Source organism: Hemitrygon akajei, chromosome 11 (assembly GCF_048418815.1).
Source record: "Hemitrygon akajei chromosome 11, sHemAka1.3, whole genome shotgun sequence".
Taxonomy (NCBI): domain Eukaryota; kingdom Metazoa; phylum Chordata; class Chondrichthyes; order Myliobatiformes; family Dasyatidae; genus Hemitrygon; species Hemitrygon akajei.
Window position 1 is genome coordinate 85,543,595 of NC_133134.1, and position 23,854 is coordinate 85,567,448.

At 50.8% G+C, this 23,854-nt stretch overlaps 1 protein-coding gene across 1 annotated transcript in view; it reads left to right on the forward strand.

Annotated features, from left to right (window-relative positions):
• LOC140736357 (soluble guanylate cyclase 88E-like) overlaps positions 1–23,854 on the forward strand; it is a 54,222-nt gene that overhangs the window by 9,536 nt on the left and 20,832 nt on the right. Inside the window, 4 exon segments of the mRNA XM_073062346.1 lie at positions 8,042–8,216; positions 9,996–10,345; positions 13,387–13,504; positions 23,229–23,336. Of these exon segments, the coding sequence (XP_072918447.1) occupies positions 8,042–8,216; positions 9,996–10,345; positions 13,387–13,504; positions 23,229–23,336 (751 nt within the window).

A 23,854-nucleotide genomic window follows, 5' to 3' on the forward strand; every position in this document is an offset into this window, starting at 1 on the left:
AGAGAGGGAGAGTTTGAAGGAGAGAGGGAGAGTTTGAAGGAGAAAGGGAGAGTTTGAAGGAGAGAGAGGGAGAGTTTGAAGGAGAGAGAGGGAGAGTTTGAAGGAGAGAGGGAAAGTTTAAAGGAGAGAGGAGGTTTGAAGGAGAGAGAGGGAGAGTTTGAAGGAGAGAGAGGGAGAGTTTGAAGGAGAGAGAGGGAGAGTTTGAGGAGAAAGGGAGAGTTTGAAGGAGAGAGGAGGGAGAGTTTGAAGGAGAGAGAGGGAGAGTTTGAAGGAGAGAGGGAAAGTTTAAAGGAGAGAGGGAGAGTTTGAAGGAGAGAGAGGGAGAGTTTGAAGGAGAGAGAGGGAGAGTTTGAAGGAGAGAGAGGGAGAGTTTGAAGGAGAGAGGGAAGTTTAAGGAGAGAGGGAGAGTTTAAGGAGAAAGGGAGAGTTTGAAGGAGAGAGAGGGAGAGTTTGAAGGAGAGAGAGGGAGAGTTTAAAGGAGAGAGGGAGAGTTTGAAGGAGAGAGAGGGAGAGTTTGAAGGAGAGAGAGGGAGAGTTTGAAGGAGAGAGGAAAGTTTAAAGGAGAGAGGGAGAGTTTGAAGGAGAGAGAGGAGAGTTTAAAGGAGAGAGAGGGAGAGTTTGAAGGAGAGGAGGTTTAAGGAGGGAGTTTGAAGGAGAGAGGGAGAGTTTGAAGGAGAGAGGGAAAGTTTAAAGGAGAGAGGGAGAGTTTGAAGGAGTGAGGAGAGTTTAAAGGAGAGAGAGGAGAGTTTAAAGGAGAGAGAGGGTTTAAAGGAGAGAGGGAGAGTTTAAAGAGAGAGAGAGGGAGAGTTTGAGGAGAGAGAGGGAGAGTTTAAAGGAGAGAGAGGGAGAGTTTGAAGGAGAGAGAGGGAGAGTTTGAAGGAGAGAGAGGGAGAGTTTGAAGGAGAGAGAGGAGAGTTAAAGGAGAGAGAGGGAGAGTTTAAAGGAGAGAGAGGGAGAGTTTAAAGGAGAGAGAGGGAGAGTTTGAAGGAGAGAGAGGGAGAGTTTAAGGAGAGAGAGGGAGAGTATTGAAGGAGAGAGAGGGAGAGTTTAAAGGAGAGAGGGAGAGTTTGAAGGAGAGAGGGAGAGTTTAAAGGAGAGAGAGGGAGAGTTTAAAGGAGAGAGGGAGAGTTTGAAGGAGAGGGAAAGTTTAAAGGAGAGGAGAGTTTGAAGGAGAGAGGGAGAGTTGAGGGGGGGAGGTTCAAGGAGAGAGAGGAGAGTTTGAAGGAGAGAGGGAGAGTTTTGAAGGAGAGAGGAGAGTTTAAAGGAGAGAGAGGGAGAGTTTGAAGGAGAGAGAGGGAGAGTTTAAGGAGAGAGGGAGTTTAAGGAGAGAGAGGGAGAGGTTTAAAGGAGAGAGAGGGTTTAAGGAGTGAGGGAGAGTTTGAAGGAGAGAGAGGAGAGTTTAAAGGAGAGAGAGGGAGAGTTTGAAGGAGAGAGAGGGAGAGTTTAAAGGAGAGAGAGGGAGAGTTTAAGAGAGGAGAGAGAGGGAGAGTTTAAAGGAGAGAGAGGGAGAGTTTGAAGGAGAGAGAGGGAGAGTTTAAAGGAGAGAGGGAGAGTTGAAGAGTTTAAGGAGAGAGAGGGAGAGTTTAAGGAGAGAGAGGGAGAGTTTGAAGGAGAGAGAGGGAGAGTTTAAAGGAGAGAGAGGGAGAGTTTGAAGGAGAGAGAGGGAGAGTTTAAAGGAGAGAGAGGGAGAGTTTGAAGGAGAGAGAGGGAGAGTTTGAAGGAGAGAGAGGGAGAGTTTAAAGGAGAGAGAGGGAGAGTTTGAAGGAGAGAGAGGGAGAGTTTAAAGGAGAGAGAGGGAGAGTTTGAAGGAGAGAGGAGAGTAAGGAGAGAGTTTGAAGGAGAAGGAGAGAGAGGGAGAGTTTAAAGGAGAGAGGGAGAGTTTGAAGGAGAGAGGGAGAGTTTGAAGGAGAGAGAGGGAGAGTTTGAAGGAGAGAGAGGGATTGAAGGAGATGCGTGTGGATTATTTTACACAGAGAGTGGAGGTTGTTGCTGGGTTGGTGGTGAAGGCAGATACAATGCTTGCATTTAGAACTCAGAACAGAAACTGGCCCTTCATGGCGATGATGACAAATAAACTCATCCCTTCTCCCTACACGATGTCCATATGCCTCCATTCTCTGCACATCCTGGTGTTGATCTAAGATCTGCCTCCACCACCACCCCAGCCAGAGCATTCCAAATACCCACCAAAGAAAACTTGCCCCACACACCTCCTTTATATTTACCCCCCTCACCTTAACTGTGTGTCCCCTGTGGTATTATACATTTTGACCTACGAGATCTACTCTATCGATGTTCCTCACAATCCAAGGCTTCCCAGAGCCCCCGTTACTCCAGAGAAAACAACTCAAGTTTGTTCAAACAACACACACAAAATACTGGTGGAACACAGCAGGCCAGGCAGCATCTACAGGGAGAAGCGCTGTCGACGTTTCCGGCCGATCGTCAGGACTAACATTAAGTTCCCTTCGCTCTCTAATCCAGGCAGCATCCTGCTGAACCTCTTCTACACGCTTTCCAAAGCCTCCTGACCCGTCCTGTAACGGGATGACCACAAACTGCCCACAGTCTGAGACAACTGCTTTAAGAGGAATTTAGACAGAGTGGGGAAGGGAGGGATATAAACCGTTTATAGGGAGATGGGATTAGTTAGATCAACATCATGGTTAGCACAGACAGTGGGCTGAAGGGCCTGTTCCTGTTCTGTATTGCCTTCTGTTCTAGAACACTAGAATACTACAGCACAGTACAGGCCCTTCAGCCCTTCATGTTGTGCTGACCCATATAATCGTTTTAAAAAAAGTACTAAACCCACACTACCCCATAACCCTCCATTTTTCTTTCATCCACGTCCAAGAGGCTCTTAAATACCCCTAATGTTTTAGCCTCCACCACAATCCCCGGCAAGTCATTCCAGGCACCCATAACCCTCTGTGTAAAAAACTTACCCCTGATGTCTCCCCTAAACTTCCCTCCCTTAACTTTGTACATATGCCCTCTGGTGTTTGCTATTGGTGCCCTGGGAAACAGATACTGACTATCCACCCTATCTATGCCTCTCATAATCTTGTAGACCTCTATCAAGTCCTCTCTCATCCTTCTATGATGCAAAGAGAAAATTCCCATCTCTGCTAACCTTGCCTCATAAGACTTGTTTTCCAATACAGGCACATCCTGGTAAATCTTCTCTGCACCCTCTCCATAGCTTCCACATCCTTCCTATAATGAGGTGACCAGAATTGAACACAATACTCTAAGTGTGGTTTCACCAGAGATTTGTAGAGTTGCAACATGACCTCTCTACTCTTGAACTCAATCCCGCTGTTAATGAAGCCTAGCATCCCATAGGCCTTCTTAACTACCCTATCAACCTGTGCAGTGACCTTGAGGGATGTATAGATTTGAACCCCAAAGTCCCAATGTTCATCACACTCTTAAGTAACCGACCACTAATCCTGTACTCAGTCTTCTGGTTTGTCCTTCCAAAATGCATCACCTCACACTTGTCCAGATTGAACTCCATCTGCCATTTTTCTGCCCAACTCTGCAGCCCATCTATATCCTCTTGTAACCTTCGACAACCTACGGCTCCATCCACAACTCCTCCGATCTTCATGTCATCCACAAACTTACTCACCTATCCTTCCGCCTCTACTTACAGGTCATTTATAAAAATCACAAATAGCAGGGGTCCCAGGACAGATCCTTGTGACACTCCACTAGTCACCGACCTCCAGGCAGAATACTTTCCTTCCACTACTACCCCCTGCTTTCTTCCTGTAAACCAATTTTTTATCCAAACAGCCAAGGTTCCACTGATCCCATGCCTCATGACTTTTTGGATGAGTCTCTCGTGGGGGACCTTGTGAAATGCCTTGCTAAAATCCATGTAGACCAAATCTACCGCCCTACCCTCATCAATTTCTTTTGTTACCTCTTCAAAAAACTCAATTAGGCTCGAGAGGCACAATCTTCCCTTCACAAAGCCACGTTGACTATCCTTGAGTAGACTGTACTTCTCCAAATGCTTGTAGATCCTATCCTTAGGAATCCTTTCCAATAGTTTGCAGACCACCGACGTAAGACTCACCGGTCTATAGTTCCCAGGTTTCTCCCTATTACCTTTTTTAAACAAGGGAACTACATTTGCCATTCTCCAATCCTCCGGCACCTCCCCTGCAGCCAAAGAGGATTCAAAGATCATAGCTACTGCTCCAGAGATCTCTTCTCTCAATTCCCACAGCAACCTGGGGTATATCATGTCCAGCCCTGTGGATTTATCAATCGATGTTTTTAAGAAGATCTAACACTTCTTCCTTAATCTCCACATTATCCAACACACAGGCCTGTTCTATTTCGACCTCACCCCGATCAAGGTCCTTTTCACTTGTGAATACTGAAGCAAAGTATTCATTTAGGACCTCCCCAACCTCCTCCGCCTCCAGGCACATGTTGCTTTCTTTATCCTTCATTCTTGTTATCCTTTTGTTCTTTATATACGCATAGAATGCCTTGGGGTTATCCTTAATCCTACATACCAAGGCCTTCTTATGACCCCTTCGAGCTCTCCTAAGTCCTTTCTTAAACTCCTTCTTGGCTACCCTATATTTCTCACGAGCCCCGCCTGCTTCCTATATCTAACATATGCTTCCTTCTTCCTCTTGACGTGTTTCGTCAGCCACGGTTCCCTTTTTCTACCATTTTTTCCTTGTCTCAGTGAGACAAACCTATCCTGAACCCAGCATAAGTGGTCCCTAAACTTCCTCCACATTACTTCTGTTTTCAGCCTTGAACATCTGTTTCCAATTTACTCTCGCTAGTTCCTGCCTCACCCCTTCATAGTTAGTCCTTCCCGACTTTCCCATTTTGTCTATCTATAACTGACCTCCCTCCAACTAAAATAATCCGCTTCAATGGCACTCTTGCCTGGATTAAACTCCATCTGCCACTTCTCTGCCCATTACCTGCAACTGATCCATTTCCTGCTGTCCTTTGTCAGTCTTCTCCACAATCCCCAATGCCACCAAACCGCAAGTAAGAGGATCTTGTGGTTCTAGAGTCTCCCTCAAGAGAAAGGCCAAAGTCAAGTTTATTGTCACCCGCACAAATGCAATGAAAAACTCACCTGCAGCAGCATCGCGGCATCGGGTACACAACATTCACTAGGAAAACATAACCTGTACATCAATTATACACAACATTCACTAGGAAAACATAACCTGTACATCAATTATACACAACATTCACTAGGAAAACATAACCTGTACATCAATTATACACAACATTCACTAGGAAAACATAACCTGTACATCAATTATACACAACATTCACTAGGAAAACATAACCTGTACATCAATTATACACAACATTCACTAGGAAAACATAACCTGTACATCAATTATACACAACATTCACTAGGAAAACATAACCTGTACATCAATTATACACAACATTCACTAGGAAAACATAACCAGTACATCAATTATACACAACATTCACTAGGAAAACATAACCTGTACATCAATTATACACAACATTCACTAGGAAAACATAACCTGTACATCAATTATACACAACATTCACTAGGAAAACATAACCTGTACATCAATTATACACAACATTCACTAGGAAAACATAACCAGTACATCAATTATACACAACATTCACTAGGAAAACATAACCTGTACATCAATTATACACAACATTCACTAGGAAAACATAACCTGTACATCAATTATACACAACATTCACTAGGAAAACATAACCTGTACATCAATTATACACAACATTCACTAGGAAAACATAACCTGTACATCAATTATACACAACATTCACTAGGAAAACATAACCAGTACATCAATTATACACAACATTCACTAGGAAAACATAACCAGTACATCAATTATACACAACATTCACTAGGAAAACATAACCTGTACATCAATTATACACAACATTCACTAGGAAAACATAACCTGTACATCAATTATACACAACATTCACTAGGAAAACATAACCTGTACATCAATTATACACAACATTCACTAGGAAAACATAACCCGTACATCAATTATACACAACATTCACTAGGAAAACATAACCTGTACATCAATTATACACAACATTCACTAGGAAAACATAACCTGTACATCAATTATACACAACATTCACTAGGAAAACATAACCTGTACATCAATTATACACAACATTCACTAGGAAAACATACATAACCTGTACATCAATTATACACAACATTCACTAGGAAAACATAACCTGTACATCAATTATACACAACATTCACTAGGAAAACATAACCTGTACATCAATTATACACAACATTCACTAGGAAAACATAACCTGTACATCAATTATACACAACATTCACTAGGAAAACATAACCTGTACATCAATTATACACAACATTCACTAGGAAAACATAACCTGTACATCAATTATACACAACATTCACTAGGAAAACATAACCTGTACATCAATTATACACAACATTCACTAGGAAAACATAACCTGTACATCAATTATACACAACATTCACTAGGAAAACATAACCTGTACATCAATTATACACAACATTCACTAGGAAAACATAACCTGTACATCAATTATACACAACATTCACTAGGAAAACATAACCTGTACATCAATTATACACAACATTCACTAGGAAAACATAACCTGTACATCAATTATACACAACATTCACTAGGAAAACATAACCTGTACATCAATTATACACAACATTCACTAGGAAAACATACATAACCTGTACATCAATTGTACACAACATTCACTAGGAAAACATAACCTGTACATCAATTATACACAACATTCACTAGGAAAACATAACCTGTACATCAATTATACACAACATTCACTAGGAAAACATAACCTGTACATCAATTATACACAACATTCACTAGGAAAACATAAATTAAACACGAACTATATTCAACTCTTACAAGAAATAACAAAATTGACACAACAAAGATATAGTGCTCAGGTGTTTCCATACCGAGGTGATGATCGGGGTTGTGCCGGTCGGTTCAGGAACCGAATGGTTGAAGGGAGGTCGCTGTTCCTGAACCTGGTGGTGTGGGACTTCAGGATTCTGTACCTCCTGCCCGATGGGAGCTGTGAGCAGATGGCCTGGCCCGGATGGTGGGGGTCTTTGATGATGGACGTGGCCTTGTTGAGGCAGCGTCTCCTGTACTAAGCTAGTCCCATTTTCCTACGTTTGGAACATGGCCAAACAGCCTGGCACCTGGCATGGGCTCCAGGTCAGTCGGGTGTGGAGGACCCCAGCAGGAGATATTCGGAACAGGACCAGCCCATCAGCAAGGCAGGAGTAGCAACCCCACCCATCGAGGGATAGGAGACCCCGGGAAATGGTCCAGGGTGGGAGTTCGGGTGAGATCCTGTTTGTTCCAGACACGGATGTGGGAGGTGACATCTGACTTGATCCTTCACTCCCCACCCTCGTTCCCTTCCCCATCACCCATATCACCCCCTTTCCCTCCTACCCACCTCTCTCCCCCATCCTTCTCCCCTCCTTTCCCTGTCCCGTCCTCTTCTCTTTCCTCCTACGCACCTCTCTTCCTTCTCCCCTTCTCTTCCCTCCACCCCACCCCGCTCATTCCCTCTCGCCTCCCCTCTCCTTTCATCCCTCCCAATATTCAAACCCTTCCCTCTCTCCCCGTCTTGTCCCGTGTCACCCCCTCCCTCCCTGTCGGGTACCGTGTCCCTCCCCTCTCTCTCCGTCCTGTCCTGTGTCACCCCCTCCCTCCCCTCCCTCCCTGTCGGGTACCGTGTCCCTCCCCTCTCTCTCCGTCCTGTCCTGTGTCACCCCCTCCCTCCCTGTCCGGTACCGTGTCCCTCACCTCTCTCCCTCCTCTCCCCTCCCTCCCTGTCCTGTCTGATGTCCCTCCCTTCCCTCCTCTCTCTCTCTCTCTCTCCCTCCCTCCCTGTCCTGTCCCTCTCTCTCCCCCCCACCCCTGTCTGGCCCGGTGTCGCCCCCTCTCTCCAGGTGCTGGGCCGGAATGTGCGGGACTTCATCAACGAGCTGGACAACCTGCACGAGTATTTCCGCTTCTCCTTCCCCAAGGTGCAGCCGCCCAGCTTCTGTGTGGAGGAGGAGTGCGAGCGGAGCCTCACCCTCCACTACCGCAGCACCCGCAAGGGCTTCACACAGTTCGTCAAGGGTACGAGGGGGGCGGGGCGGGGAGGGGGAGAGGTTGAAGTGAAAGTGGAGAGGATGAAGGGGAGGGGATGAGTGGAAGGGTAGGGGGAGAGGTTGAAGTGGAAGCGGAGGGGATGGGGGAAGCGGAGGGGATGAGGGGAAGGGGAGGGGAGGGGATGAGGGGAAGGGGAGGGGATGAGATGGAAGGAGAGGGGAGAGGATGAGAGGGGAGGGGAAGGGGAGCGATTGAGGTGAAAGGAGATGGGGATGAGTGGGAAGTGGAGGGGATGGGGGAAGGGGAGGGGATGGGGGAAGGGGAGGGGATGAGGGAGGGGAAGGGGCGGAGTTTTTTGGTGAGGTTCCCGGGGGGGGGTGGTGTTGAGGATGGAGGGGCATTGACAAGGGAGCACCACATTACAGGAGGGGCAGTGATGAATGAGGGGCAGCGAGGAGATAGAGCCACACATTTGCAGAAATTGCACATTGAGTTAATCTGGAGAAGTGTGAGGTATTCGTTGTGTTTGGGAGATCAAATGTAAAGGGACGGTACTTAGTTACAGGCCCGATCCTCAGGAGCTTTGCTGTACAGAGAGATCTTGGGTCCAAGTCCAGAGCTCCCAGAGAGGGATCTTTCACCTGTCGGGGCGAGGAATACAAGAGTCGATGCAGCTTTATGAAACTCACGTCTGGAGAACTGCATTCAGTTCCCTCACCGGAAGGGAGTGGGGATTGGGAGAGGGTGCGAGAGGCTCACCACGATGCTGTCTGGATTAGAGGACATGAGCTGTGAGGAGAGTTTTCTCTGGAGTGCCCGAGGCTGAGGGGAGACCGGATAGAGGTTTACAAAATCATACATGGAGTAGGCAGCTGGTGGCAATGTTTGACACCAGAGGGGATGTATTTGAGGCGAGGGGGGTAAGTTGAAAGTGATGTATGGGGAAGTGTGTTTTTACACACAGGGTTTGTGCCTGGAATACCCTGCCAGGGGTGGTGGTGGAGGCAGATAAGATAGAGGTGTTTAAGAGGGTCCTAGACTGGCACGTGGATGGGGAGAGAATGGAGGGATATGGGCACTGTGTAGCAGAAGAGATTCATTTAGCTGGATTTATAGCTACAGGGGGCTAAGGTTAATTGGCAGGCAGTGAGGAAGACAAATGCAATGTTAGCATTCATTTCAAGAGGACCAGAATATAAGAGCAGGGATGAAATGTCGAGGCTGGTGAGGCCTCTCTAGTAGTATTGTGAGCAGGTTTGGGCCCTTATTTGAGAAAGGGTCTGCGGACAGAGCAGAGGCCTCACAGGAAGTTCCCAAGAATGATGCTGACAACGAAGGGTTATCACATGAGGAGTGATCGAAGACTCTGGGCCTGTACTCACTGAATGAGGGGGGAAGCTTATCGGTTACTGAAAAGCCAAGTTGATGGGAGAGGATGTTTCCCGTGGTGGGGGAGTCAAGAACCAGGGAGCACAGCCTCAGCTTAGAGGGATGTCCATTTGGAATGGAGGTGAGGGGGAATTTCTTTACCCAGAGGGTGGTAAATCTGTGGAATTTATTGCCACAGATGGCTTTGCAGGCCAAGTTATTGGGCACAGTGAAAGCAGAGATCGATAGATCCGTGGTTAATGAGGGCTTCAAAGGTTGCAGGGAGAAGGCAGAGAAAATGGATCAGCCATGATGGACATGCAGAGCAGTGTCGATGGGCCGAATGGCCTAAGACTGCTCTAATGTGTTATGGCTGATACACAGGTCCCCAGGAACTCCTGGAGACACCAGCCAATCTGACCCATTGCCCCTTTGCAGGGCAGTTGTCCCAGGTTGGCCGCCAGTTCTACAACACGGACATCGAGGTGGAGATCCTCTCCAAGGAGGAGACAGAGAAGATGACGTACGTGGTGTACAAGATGAACTTTGACAACGCGGCCTTCAAACACCGCAGGCCACAGCTGAGGGCGGCCCCCGACTACGAGAAGCTGCCCATGAAGAAGGGCATCTTCTTCGACATGTTCCCCTTCAGCATGATCTTCCGACGCGACATGACCATGTCCAGGATCGGCGATGGCCTCAAGGAGGTCTTCTCTGATCTGCAGGGCAAGAAGGTCAACGATGAGTTCACCCTGGTCCGACCCATGCTGGAGTTCAACTGGGAAAATGTAAGTTGGAGTGCCGGAGGGGGGGTGGTGGTGGTGGTGGGGGGAGTCAGGGGGGTAACGGGTGGGGGTGGGGTGAGGGAGTTTGGGAGTGGTGGGGTGAAGGTTGGAGGGAAGTGTCTTTGAAGGGAAATGGGAGAGAGGGAGGACAGTTGAGTGAAGGAGAAAGGGGGAATCTGGGTGGGGAGAGTGGGAGAAGGTTCTGTGAGGGAAAGGCGGGGGAGGGTGTGAAATTGAGGAGGGATTTGGAAGTGAAAGTGGAGTTATCTGAGAGAGGTTGGAAAGGGAAGAGTGGTCTGTGAGGATTGATGGCTCTGGCAATGAGGGACAAGATGGAGATGGGTCTGGGACTGAGGGGGAGGATGGAGATGGGACTGGGACTGAGGGGGAGGATGGAGATGGGACTGGGACTGAGGGGGAGGGTGGAGATGGGACTGGGGGTGACGGGGAGGGTGGAGATGGGACTGGGACTGAGGGGGAGGGTGGAGATGGGTCTGGGACAGGGGGAGGGTGGAGATGGGACTGGGACTGAGGGGGAGGGTGGAGATAGGACTGGGAGTGACGGGGAGGGTGGATATGGGACTGGGACTGAGGGGGAGGATGGAGATGGGACTGGGACTGAGGGGGAGGGTGGAGATAGGACTGGGGGTGACGGGGAGGGTGGAGATGGGACTGGGACTGAGGGGGAGGATGGAGATGGGACTGGGACTGAGGGGGAGGGTGGAAATGGGACTGGGACTGAGGGGGAGGGTGGAGATAGGACTGGGGGTGACGGGGAGGGTGGAGATGGGACTGGGACTGAGGGGGAGGGTGGAGACGGGACTGGGACTGAGGGGGAGGGTGGAGATAGGACTGGGGGTGACGGGGAGGGTGGAAATGGGACTGGGACTGAGGGGGAGGATGGAGATGGGACTGGGACTGAGGGGGAGGGTGGAGATGGGACTGGGACTGAGGGGGAGGATGGAAATGGGACTGGGACTGAGGGGGAGGATGGAGATGGGACTGGGACAGGGGGAGGGTGGAGATGGGACTGGGGGTGACGGGGAGGGTGGAGATGGGACTGGGAGTGACGGGGAGGATGGAGATGGGACTGGGACTGAGGGGGAGGATGGAGATGGGACTGGGACTGAGGGGGAGGGTGGAGATGGGACTGGGAGTGACGGGGAGGGTGGAGATAGGACTGGGAGTGACGGGGAGGGTGGAGATAGGACTGGGACTGAGGGGGAGGGTGGAGATGGGACTGGGACTGAGGGGGAGGGTGGAGATGGGTCTGGGACTGAGGGGGAGGATGGAGATGGGTCTGGGACTGAGGGGGAGGATGGAAATGGGACTGGGACTGAGGGGGAGGGTGGAGATGGGCATGGGGCTGAGGGGGAGGATGGAGATGGGTCTGGGACTGAGGGGGAGGATGGAAATGGGACTGGGACTGAGGGGGAGGGTGGAGATGGGTCTGGGACTGGGGGGAGGATGGAGATGGGTCTGGAACTGAGGGGGAGGGTGGAGATGGGACTGGGACTGAGGGGGAGGGTGGAGATGGGCATGGGACTGAGGGGGAGGATGGAGATGGGTCTGGGACTGAGGGGGAGGGTGGAGATGGGACTGGGACTGAGGGGGAGGGTGGAGATGGGACTGGGACTGAGGGGGAGGATGGAGATGGGACTGGGACTGAGGGGGAGGATGGAGATGGGACTGGGGGTGACGGGGAGGATGGAGATGGGACTGGGACTGAGGGGGAGGGTGGAGATGGGACTGGGGGTGACGGGGAGGATGGAGATGGGACTGGGACTGAGGGGGAGGGTGGAGATGGGACTGGGACTGAGGGGGAGGGTGGAGATAGGACTGGGGGTGACGGGGAGGGTGGAAATGGGACTGGGACTGAGGGGGAGGATGGAGATGGGACTGGGACTGAGGGGGAGGGTGGAGATAGGACTGGGGGTGATGGGGAGGGTGGAGATGGGACTGGGACTGAGGGGGAGGATGGAGATGGGACTGGGGGTGACGGGGAGGGTGGAGATAGGACTGGGGGTGACGGGGAGGGTGGAGATGGGACTGGGACTGAGGGGGAGGGTGGAGATAGGACTGGGGGTGACGGGGAGGGTGGAGATGGGACTGGGACTGAGGGGGAGGGTGATGGGACTGGGACTGAGGGGGAGGGTGGAGATAGGACTGGGGGTGACGGGGAGGGTGGAAATGGGACTGGGACTGAGGGGGAGAATGGAGATGGGACTGGGACTGAGGGGGAGGGTGGAGATGGGACTGGGGGTGACGGGGAGGGTGGAAATGGGACTGGGACTGAGGGGGAGGATGGAGATGGGACTGGGACTGAGGGGGAGGATGGAGATGGGACTGGGACTGAGGGGGAGGGTGGAGATAGGACTGGGGGTGATGGGGAGGGTGGAAATGGGACTGGGACTGAGGGGGAGGATGGAGATGGGACTGGGACTGAGGGGGAGGATGGAAATGGGACTGGGACTGAGGGGGAGAATGGAGATGGGACTGGGACTGAGGGGGAGGGTGGAGATGGGACTGGGGCTGACGGGGAGGGTGGAAATGGGACTGGGACTGAGGGGGAGGATGGAGATGGGACTGGGACTGAGGGGGAGGATGGAGATGGGACTGGGACTGAGGGGGAGGATGGAGATGGGACTGGGACTGAGGGGGAGGGTGGAGATAGGACTGGGGGTGATGGGGAGGGTGGAAATGGGACTGGGACTGAGGGGGAGGATGGAGATGGGACTGGGACTGAGGGGGAGGATGGAAATGGGACTGGGACTGAGGGGGAGGGTGGAGATAGGACTGGGGGTGACGGGGAGGGTGGATATGGGACTGGGACTGAGGGGGAGGGTGGAGATGGGTCTGGGAGTGAGTGGGATAGTACAGACAGGACTGTGTGTGAGGACAAAGGACTCCAGCACTGAGGGGATTGACTCAGGCATTCCTTTGAACTACTGGCAACATCTGGCTCAAGAGAGCAAATGAAATACTGCGGAGGAGAGCAGACTAGCGGCCTGAGGCACTGAGTGGCTCCTGTCTCTCTCACATAGATCTACACCCACCTCAACAATGTCTTCGAGCTGATGTCCAAGGCTGTGGTTGAGAGCAAACAGAAGACAAGTGTATCCAATCCCAACAGAGATCCTGAGGAAGACCAGCAGAATAAAGGTGATGGGACGGTGTGGAGGGAGGTTCACTCTGTGTCCGACCCGGGAGTGTGTGATGGGACGGTGTGGAGGGAGCTTCACTCTGTGTCTGACCCCGGGAGTGTGTGATGGGACGGTGTGGAGGGAGTTTCACTCTGTGTCTGATCCCGGGAGTGTGTGATGGGACAGTGTGGAGGGAGCTTCACTCTGTGTCTGACCCCGGGAGTGTGTGATGGGACGGTGTGGAGGGAGTTTCACTCTGTGTCTGACCCCGGGTGTGTGTGATGGGACAGTGTGGAGGGAGCTTCACTCTGTGTCTGACCCCGGGAGTGTGTGATGAGACGGCGTAGAGGGAGTTTCACTCTGTGTCTGACCCCGGGAGTGTGTGATGGGACGGCGTGGAGGGAGTTTCACTCTGTGTCTGACCCCGGGAGTGTGTGATGGGACGGCGTGGAGGGAGTTTCACTCTGTGTCTGACCCCGGGAGTGTGTGATGGGACAGGACGGTGTAGAGGGAGTTTCACTCTGTGTCTGACCCCGGGAGTGTGTGATGGGACAGTGTGGAGGGAGTTTCACTCTGTGTCTGACCCCGGGAGTGTGTGATGGGACGGTGTAGAGGGAGTTTCACTCTGTGTCTGACCCCGGGAATGTGTGATGGGACGGCGTGGAGGGAGTTTCACTCTGTGTCTGACCCCGGGAGTGTGTGATGGGACGGTGTGGAGGGAGTTTCACTCTGTGTCTGACCCCGGGAGTGTGTGATGCGACAGGACGGTGTAGAGGGAGTTTCACTCTGTGTCTGACCCCGGGAGTGTGTGATGGGACAGTGTGGAGGGAGTTTCACTCTGTGTCTGACCCCGGGAGTGTGTGATGGGATGGTGCGGAGGGAGTTTCACTCTGTGTCTGACCCCGGGAGTGTGTGATGGGACGGTGTGGAGGGAGTTTCACTCTGTGTCTGACCCCGGGAGTGTGTGATGGGACAGGACGGTGTAGAGGGAGTTTCACTCTGTGTCTGACCCCGGGAGTGTGTGATGGGACAGTGTGGAGGGAGCTTCACTCTGTGTCTGACCCCGGGAGTGTGTGATGAGACGGCGTAGAGGGAGTTTCACTCTGTGTCTGACCCCGGGAGTGTGTGATGGGACGGCGTGGAGGGAGTTTCACTCTGTGTCTGACCCCGGGAGTGTGTGATGGGACGGCGTGGAGGGAGTTTCACTCTGTGTCTGACCCCGGGAGTGTGTGATGGGACGGCGTGGAGGGAGTTTCACTCTGTGTCTGACCCCGGGAGTGTGTGATGGGACTGCGTGGAGGGGGATTCACTCTGTGTCTGACCCCGGGAGTGTGTGATGGGATGGCGTGGAGGGGGTTTCACTCTGCGTCTGACCCCGGGAGTGTGTGATGGGACGGCGTGGAGGGAGTTTCACTCTGTGTCTGACCCCGGGAGTGTGTGATGGGACGGCGTGGAGGGAGTTTCACTCTGCGTCTGACCCCGGGAGTGTGTGATGGGACGGTGTGGAGGGAGTTTCACTCTGCGTCTGACCCCGGGAGTGTGTGATGTGACGGTGTGGAGGGAGTTTCACTCTGCGTCTGACCCCGGGAGTGTGTGATTGGACGGTGTGGAGGGAGTTTCACTCTGTGTCTGACCCCGGGAGTGTGTGATGGGACGGTGTGGAGTGAACTTCACTCAGTGTGTGATGGGACGGTGTAGAGGGAGTTTCACTCTGTGTCTGACCCCGGGAGTGTGTGATGGGACGGTGTGGAGGGAGTTTCGCTCTGCGTCTGACCCCGGGAGTGTGTGATGGGACGGTGTGGAGGGAGTTTCACTCTGCGTCTGACCCCGGGAGTGTGTGATGTGACGGTGTGGAGGGAGTTTCCCTCTGTGTCTGACCCCGGGAGTGTGTGATGGGACGGTGTAGAGGGAGTTTCACTCTGTGTCTGACCCCGGGAGTGTGTGATGGGACGGCGTGGAGGGAGTTTCACTCTGTGTCTGACCCCGGGAGTGTGTGATGGGACGGTGTGGAGGGAGTTTCACTCTGTGTCTGACCCCGGGAGTGTGTGATGGGACGGTGTGGAGGGAGTTTCCCTCTGTGTCTGACCCCGGGAGTGTGTGATGGGACAGTATGGAGGGAGTTTCACTCTGTGCCTGACCCCGGGAGTGTGTGATGGGACGGTGTTGGCTGTAGGGAGGCTTCTCTCAGTGTCTGTGTAACTGACTGCTGAAGGGTCTCGGCCTGTAATGTAGACACTACTTTTTCCCATAGATGCAGCCTGGCCTGCTGAGTTCCTCCAGCATTTTGCTTGGATTTCCAGTATGTGCAGATTGTCTCCTGTCTGTGTAACTGTGTGTGTTTGCCTCCCTCTTGTGGTTAACCAGAAATCTTCAGCCATTCGCAACCTGGCCTTTTCCCCTCTTGTCTGCTTCCCATCGCTCTGCCTCGCAGACCAGGATCGCAGTCTCCTCACTGCTTTCTGTACCCCAGCAGACTATACTCTTGACAAACGAGTTAGTACAAGAACTCCAAGCTTTGGAGGAGTTTGTGTAAGGTTATGGATAGCAAGGCGTGTCTGCAGAAAGAACGATGAACAGTTTAATCTGACCTGCTGAAATCAGCTGCTTTGGTGGTCACAGAAAAGATCAACAAGATTGAGAAAGTACAGAGAAAATTTACAGGGTTGTTGCCGGCACTTGAGGGCCCGAGTTGGTGGGAAAGGTTGAATCGGTTTGGACTTTATTCCCTGGGGCATCGGAGAATGAGGGCAGGTCTGATAGAGGTGTACAAAATTACCAGTGGTATTGATAATCAGGCGTTCTCCCCAGGCTGGGTGAGACTGGAATTAGAGGTCGTGAGTCAGGGATCAAAGGGGAAATATTTATGGGGACCCTTTTCGCTCAGAGGGTGGCGAGGTTGAGGAACGGACAAATGGTGGGTGAGGGTGTGATTTCAATAATTAAAAGAAATATAGATAGGCACATGGTTGGGATGGGTTTCCATGGCCATGGTCCTGGTGTGAACTGCTGGGACGAGCCAGAGAGTAGTGCATCTTGGAATAGATGCGCCAAGTGGCTGTATCTGTGCTGTCGAGCTTTATGATCCTGTGAAAAACGACGGAGGGATTAGCGCTGAGGGAAGTGCTGGAAAACTGGAGGGTGGTGATGTTAATCCTTTACTTATGAAGAGCTTCACAGTAAATTTCTCGGTCACTGACCAATAACTGGAACGCCTGTAGTTGGTGAGTTCCTGGGTGGTGGAGGGGATTCCCAGGGGTACGTTCATTTGGGAAGATGGGATTGATTAGGGATAGTCAGCAGGGTTTTGTGTGTGGGAGATGATGTCTCGCAGATGTGATCGAGCGTTTTGAAGAAGTAATCAAGAAGGTTGATGAGGGCAGAGCAGTGGATATGTTCCATGTGGATTTCAGACACATCCTTTTAATATCCAGCATGGGGGGCTGCTCCAGAAAATATGATCACACGGCACCCGGGGAGAGCTGGCTAACGAGATACAGAATTCACTTGATGGTGGGAAGCAGAGGGAGACGGTAGAAGGATGTTTCTCAGTCTAGAGGCCTGTGAAGGATGTTTCTGAGACTAGAGGCCTGTGAAGGATGTTTCTGAGACTAAAGGCCTGTGAAGGATGTTTCTCAGACCAGAGGCCTGTGAAGGATGTTTCTCAGACCAGAGGCCTGTGAAGGATGTTTCTCAGACTCGAGGCCTATGAAGGATGTTTCTCAGACTAGAGGCCTGTGAAGGATGTTTCTCAGACTAGAGGCCTGTGAAGGATGTTTCTCAAACTCGAGGCCTGTGAAGGATGTTTCTGAGACTAGAGGCCTGTGAAGGATGTTTCTGAGACTAGAGGCCTGTGAAGGATGTTTCTGAGACTCGAGGCCTGTGAAGGATGTTTCTCAGACTAGAGGCCTGTGAAGGATGTTTCTGAGACTAGAGGCCTGTGAAGGATGTTTCTCAGACTAGAGGCCTGTGAAGGATGTTTCTCAGACCAGAGGCCTGTGAAGGATGTTTCTCAGACTAGAGGCCTGTGAAGGATGTTTCTGAGACTCGAGGCCTGTGAAGGATGTTTCTGAGACTAGAGGCCTGTGAAGGATGTTTCTCAGACTAGAGGCCTGTGAAGGATGTTTCTCAGACTAGAGGCCTGTGAAGGATGTTTCTCAGACCAGAGGCCTGTGAAGGATGTTTCTCAGACTAGAGGCCTGTGAAGGATGTTTCTCAGACTCGAGGCCTGTGAAGGATGTTTCTGAGACTCGAGGCCTGTGAAGGATGGTTCTGAGACTCGAGGCCTGTGAAGGATGTTTCTCAGACTCGAGGCCTGTGAAGGATGTTTCTCAGACTAGAGGCCTGTGAAGGATGTTTCTCAGACTCGAGGCCTGTGAAGGATGTTTCTGAGACTCGAGGCCTGTGAAGGATGGTTCTGAGACTCGAGGCCTGTGAAGGATGTTTCTCAGACTCGAGGTCTGTGAAGGATGTTTCTCAGACTAGAGGCCTGTGAAGGATGTTTCTCAGACTGGTGCAGAGAGATATTTGTCAGACTGGAGACCCATGACGAGTGTTTTATTCCTAGAGCCCAGTGCTGGATCCATTGTTGTCTGTCATCTATATCAGCGATTTGGATGAGAATGTACAAGACATAGAACATAGAATATTCGAGCACAGTACAGACCCTTCATCCCCCGATATTGTGCCGATCCTATAGCCTACTCCAAGATCATTCTAACCCTTCCCTCCTACAGAGCCTCCATTTTTCTTTTATCCATGTGCCTATCTAGGTGCCTCTTAAACATCCCTAACATATCTGCCCCTACCACTGCCCCATGGGCAGCACATTCCATGAACCTACCATTCTCTGGGTAAAAAACCTACCTATGCTTCCCTCCAATCACTTAAAAATTATGCCATTTTTCCCAGCCATTTCCAAGCCAACTTGGGAAAGAGGTACAGGCTGTCCTCTCTGTCTATAAATCTTGTGTACATCTGTCAATGGTTAGTAGGTTTGCAGACGACACTAAACAGGCGATGTTGTGCACAGTGAAGATGGTGATCAGGAATTACAGAGAATTCTAGATCAGCTGGGCAAGTGGGCAGATGGAGTATAATTCAGACAAATGTGAGGGAATTGCATTTGGGAAGATAAGTAAGGGTGGGACTTCCACGGTGAATGGTAGAGCACAGGGTGAGTTGTAGAACAGAGGGACCTTGGAGCACAGGTAGCTGGTTCCATGAAAGAGACATCACAGGTAGACAGGGTGCTGGAAATAGCACCTGGCACACTGCCCTTCATCAGTCAGGGCTCCAGCTACAGCAGTTGGGGTGTTATGTCACAGTGAGGGCTACAATAGGAGAGTTGTGTTCAGTTTTGGTCGCCCTGTTGTGGGCAAATGTAAATATGATCACTACATTTAAAATACACGGACAGGCACATGGATAGGAAAGGTTTAGAGGGATATGGACAGGTACACGGATAGGAAAGGTTTAGAGGGATACGGACAGGTACACGGATAGGAAAGGTTTAGAGGGATATGGACGGGTACACGGATAGGAAAGGTTTAGAGGGATACGGACAGGTACACGGATAGGAAAGGTTTAGAGGGTTACGGACAGGTACACGGATAGGAAAGGTTTAGAGGGATATGGACAGGTACACGGATAGGAAAGGTTTAGAGGGAAATGGACAGGTACACGGATAGGAAAGGTTTAGAGGGATATGGACGGGTACACAGATAGGAAAGGTTCAGAGGGATACAGACGGGGACACGGATAGGAAAGGTTTAGAGGGATACGGACAGGTACACGGATAGGAAAGGTTTAGAGGGATATGGACGGGTACACAGATAGGAAAGGTTCAGAGGGATACAGACGGGGACACGGATAGGAAAGGTTTAGAGGGATACGGACAGGTACACGGATAGGAAAGGTTTAGAGGGTTACGGACAGGTACACGGATAGGAAAGGTTTAGAGGGATACGGACAGGTACACGGATAGGAAAGGTTTAGAAGGATACGGACAGGTACACGGATAGGAAAGGTTTAAAGGGATACGGACGGGTACACGGATAGGAAAGGTTTAGAGAGATATGGACAGGTACACCGATAGGAAAGGTTTAGAGGGATACTGACAGATACATGGATAGGAAAGGTTTAGAGGGATACGGACAGGTACACGGATAGGAAAGGTTTAGAGGGATATGGACAGGTACACGGATAGGAAAGGTTCAGAGGGATACAGACAGGGACACGGATAGGAAAGGTTTAGAGGGATACTGACAGATACATGGATAGGAAAGGTTTAGAGAGATATGGACAGGTACACGGATAGGAAAGGTTTAGAGGGTTATGGGCAAAATGCAGACAGTTACAATCTTCAGTGGCTGAGATGGGAAAGACTGCCACTGAAGCTTGTAACTCCTCCAGAGTTGTCACAGGCCTCTTGGTGGCCTCCCTCACTCGTCCCCTTCTTGCACGATCACTCTGTTTCTGAGGCAGCCTGATCCAGGCAGATTTACAGCTGTGCCGTATTCTTTCTATTTTTTTGATGATTGACTTTACTGTACTCCAAGGATATTCAGTGACTTGGGAAATTTTCTTGTATCCATCTCCTGACTTGTGCTTTTCAACAACCTTTTTGCAGAGTTGCTTGGATGTTTTGTCCTCACGGTGTAGTTTTTGCCAGGGTACTGACTCACCAGCAGTTGGACAATCCAGATACAGGAGTATTTTTACTACAATCAATTCAAACACCATGACTGCACGCAGGTCTCGAAAATCAGATCTCCATTTAACTGATTATGTGATTTCTAAAACCAACTGGCTGCATCAGTGACGGCCTTGGCATGTCATATTAAAGGGAGTGAAATCTTATGCAATCAATTATTTGTGTTTCCTGTTTGTAATTAATTTAGATCACTTTGTGGAGATCTGTTTTCACTTTGACATAATAGAGTCTTTTTCTGTTGATGAGAAGAGGGCATGTCCTGGGTGACGGGCGTCCTTAAGGATAGGTGCCTCCTTTCTGAGGCATCGCCTTTTGAAGATGTCCTCAGTGTTGGGGATGTTAGTGCTGGTGATGGAGCTTTACAACTTTCTGCAGCTTTTTCCGACCCTGTGCCGTGGCCCCTCCATACCAGACGGTGACGCAGCCAGTTAGAATGCTCTCCACGGTACATCCGGAGAAATCTGTGAGAGTCGCTGGTATCATACCGATTCTGCTGAAACTCCTAATGAAGTGTAGCTCTCACTGTGTCTTCTTTGTAATTGTGTCCGTACGCTGGGGCCAGGATAGATCCTCAGAGATGTTGACACAGGAACTTGAAGCTGCTCACCCTTTCCACTGATGATTTCTCCATGAGGACTGGTGTCTGTTCCCTTCATTTCCCCTGCCTGGGCTCCACAATCAGTTCCCTGGTCTTACTAACGCTGAGTGCAAGGTTGTTGCTGCGACCAGCTGATCTACCTCACTCCCGTACACCTCCTCAACACCGTCTGATATTTACAGAGTGTAGAGAGAACAGGGCGGTGGGCTAATCACACATCCTTGAGGTGTGTCCGTGTTGATTACCTGCGAGGAGGAGATGATTTACACAGACTGGGGTCTCCTGGTGAGGAAATGAGGGATCCTCAGTGGGAGGTACAGAGGCCCAGGTTTTGGAGCTTGTTGATTAGGATGGAGGGTATGATTGTGTTGAACACTGATCTGTAGTCAGTAAACAGCGGCCTGACATAGGTACAGGCAGTCCCCGGGTTACGAGCGAGTTCCGTTCCTGAGTCCATCTTTAAGTCGGATTTGTACGTAAGTCAGAACAAGTACATCCAGTATTATTTAGCATTGGTTAGTCAAACGTTTGTCTTAATATATAGTATATATTTTACCTTTCTATGCATATAAAACACTTAAGAAATGTATGTATTCCAATAATTAAACCACTGTGTTGCTTAGTAATAATTGTAGCTTTCATTGGGGCAGGGCCTTTCACATGTTCCATTATTCTCACTTTATCCTTTAAAATTGTTAAAATGTAGCCTAACGCTTTTCCAATGACCAGTGGCGTTTCACCTCTTTCTAAACGCTTTATCATTTCCACTTTATTTTCAATCACGATCGCTTCCCATCAACGGAACAGAAACTCTGCGGGCGGCGGGTCCCAAGCTCCGCTGGGTCCCGAGGTCCACTGAGTCCTAAGGACCACCGCACTGAGACAGGTTAATTGGGACAAGTGGGGGCTGTGCTGGGTTTAGGTATTTGATCATCCACAATATTCCATGTGGGTATTTAAACTGGAAGTGGCTGTGTTTTTTTTTAATGAGGTTGAGTTGCCAGCTCGACATCAACCCGGCACGGATGGTACAGGAGTCATTGGATTGACATCACCCGGCACACGGGAGCTGTCTGTCACTGGATTGAACTCGGGAAACTCCGTTCTCCAGCCCAGCTCTGATCTCACTGCGCCACCAGCCGACTGGAACAGTGGGGGGGGGGGGGGGTGTGGGATCAGGGTCACTCTTACTAAGAAAAATTTAAGCCAAATACAAGGTTACACATTCAACACAGTGTCAACGGCAACGACTTAAAATGGCGGACGGCGTTGCAATCCGACTTAAAATGGCGGACGGCGTTCTCCTTCCTCGGTTTGTAATTACGAGTTGTCCGTAAGTCGGAAGTTCGTAATTCGGGGACTACCTGTATTACTATTGTCCAGCTGATCCAAGGTGGAGTGGAGAGCCAGGGAGATTCCATCTGCTGTGGACCTCTTGTGGCAATAGGCAAAGATCGCAGTGGGTTCAGGCCCTGGCTTAGACAGGAGCTGATTCTGGCCCTAACCAACTTGTCAGAGTGGTTCAGAACAGTAGATGTGAGGACCACTGGGTGATAATCGTTGGGGCAGCTCACCCCGCTCTTCTTGGTACGATTGTCGCCCTTTCGAAGCCGGTGGGAACCTCCGACCTCAGCCGCGAGAGATCGACGATGCCCTTGAACGCTCCCTCGCTGGGTGGCTCAGGTTTTCAGAGCCCTACCAGGTCCGCCATCAGGGCCTGGCGCCTTGTGAAGGTTCACCTTCTTGAAAGATGTTCTGACGTCGGAGATGACGGGGTCACCAGATGCTGCAGGGATTCACACAGGGGTAGTTTCTCAAAGTGAGCATGAAAGAACGCCGAGCTCACCTGGGAGTGAAGCTTCACTCCCGTTCATGATGTGAGGTTTCACCCTGTAGGAAGTAATGGCCTGCAAACCCGGCCAGAGCTGATGTACATCTGATTGTGCCTCTAACTTCAACCGTGGTTATTTTTTCACTCTTAAGATGGCCTTCCATAGTCGCACCAGGACTTCTCGTGGTTCACTGGTCTGGGATTGTATACGTTTCATTGAATATACAGGCAGACTGATTGCATGTGGGCAGGTGCTGCATAGCGGTGGAGGGTGGGTTAGTGGGGGCAGGCGTTGAACGGCTTGGGGGAAGTAACTGTTGTGGAGTCTGGTGGTCCTGGTGTGAATCCTCTCTGACGGGAGTGGGACAGTCCACGATCAGGGTGGCCGAGATCCTTCACGATATTGCTGGCCCCTTACCAGCACCTTCCTGTATAGACGCGCTTGATGACAGGTGCGCTGCTGGTGTGTTGTTCTGTATTAATGGCGCCTTCCTGTCCGCTGTAGAGTAGTTTCCGTACAGGGATGCGCCTTGTTAGGGTGCTTTCTACTGCGGGTCCCTTCCCGACCCGCACATGATTGTCCTTCTGGTTACCATCCGCAGAGGTGCAGGAGAGCGGGGACAAGGGCACGGCCCCTGACTACGTAAGTGGGACCCCGAAGAATGTTAGGGGTGAGGATATTGAGCTGTTGGCATTCCAGACTGTGACAGGTAAGACGGGGAGAGGTCCGCGAGAAAGGAGGGGGGAGGAGGAGGAGGAGGAGGGAGGAGGTGAATCGTTTGCTCAAAGGCAGGAGGGGTGCGCACCGGGGCATCTTGCCCATGATGGGTCCTCCTCAGGGGCTGGCATGATAGCGCAACGCTTCACCGCGCCAGCGACCAGGGTTCAATTCCGCCGCTGTCTGTAAGGAGTTTCTACGTTCTCCCCATTAACCGCGTGGGTTTCATCCCAGTGCTCCGATTTCCTCCCCCAGTCCAATGACGTACGGGTTAGGGTTAGTGAACTGTGGGCATGCTACGTTGGCACCCCAAGCGTGGCGACACCTGCTGGCTGCCCGGGACACGTCCTCAGCCTTTGTTGGTTGTTGGCACTGAATGGTAAAACACACGTGACAAATAAAGCTTATCTTTAGCTGTATCCCACTCCTGCCACCTCCAAAACCCTCGTGCTCCTGGATACTCAACAGGAAATCTTGAAAAGGTGACCTTGTTGCTGAAGGAAATGGAAT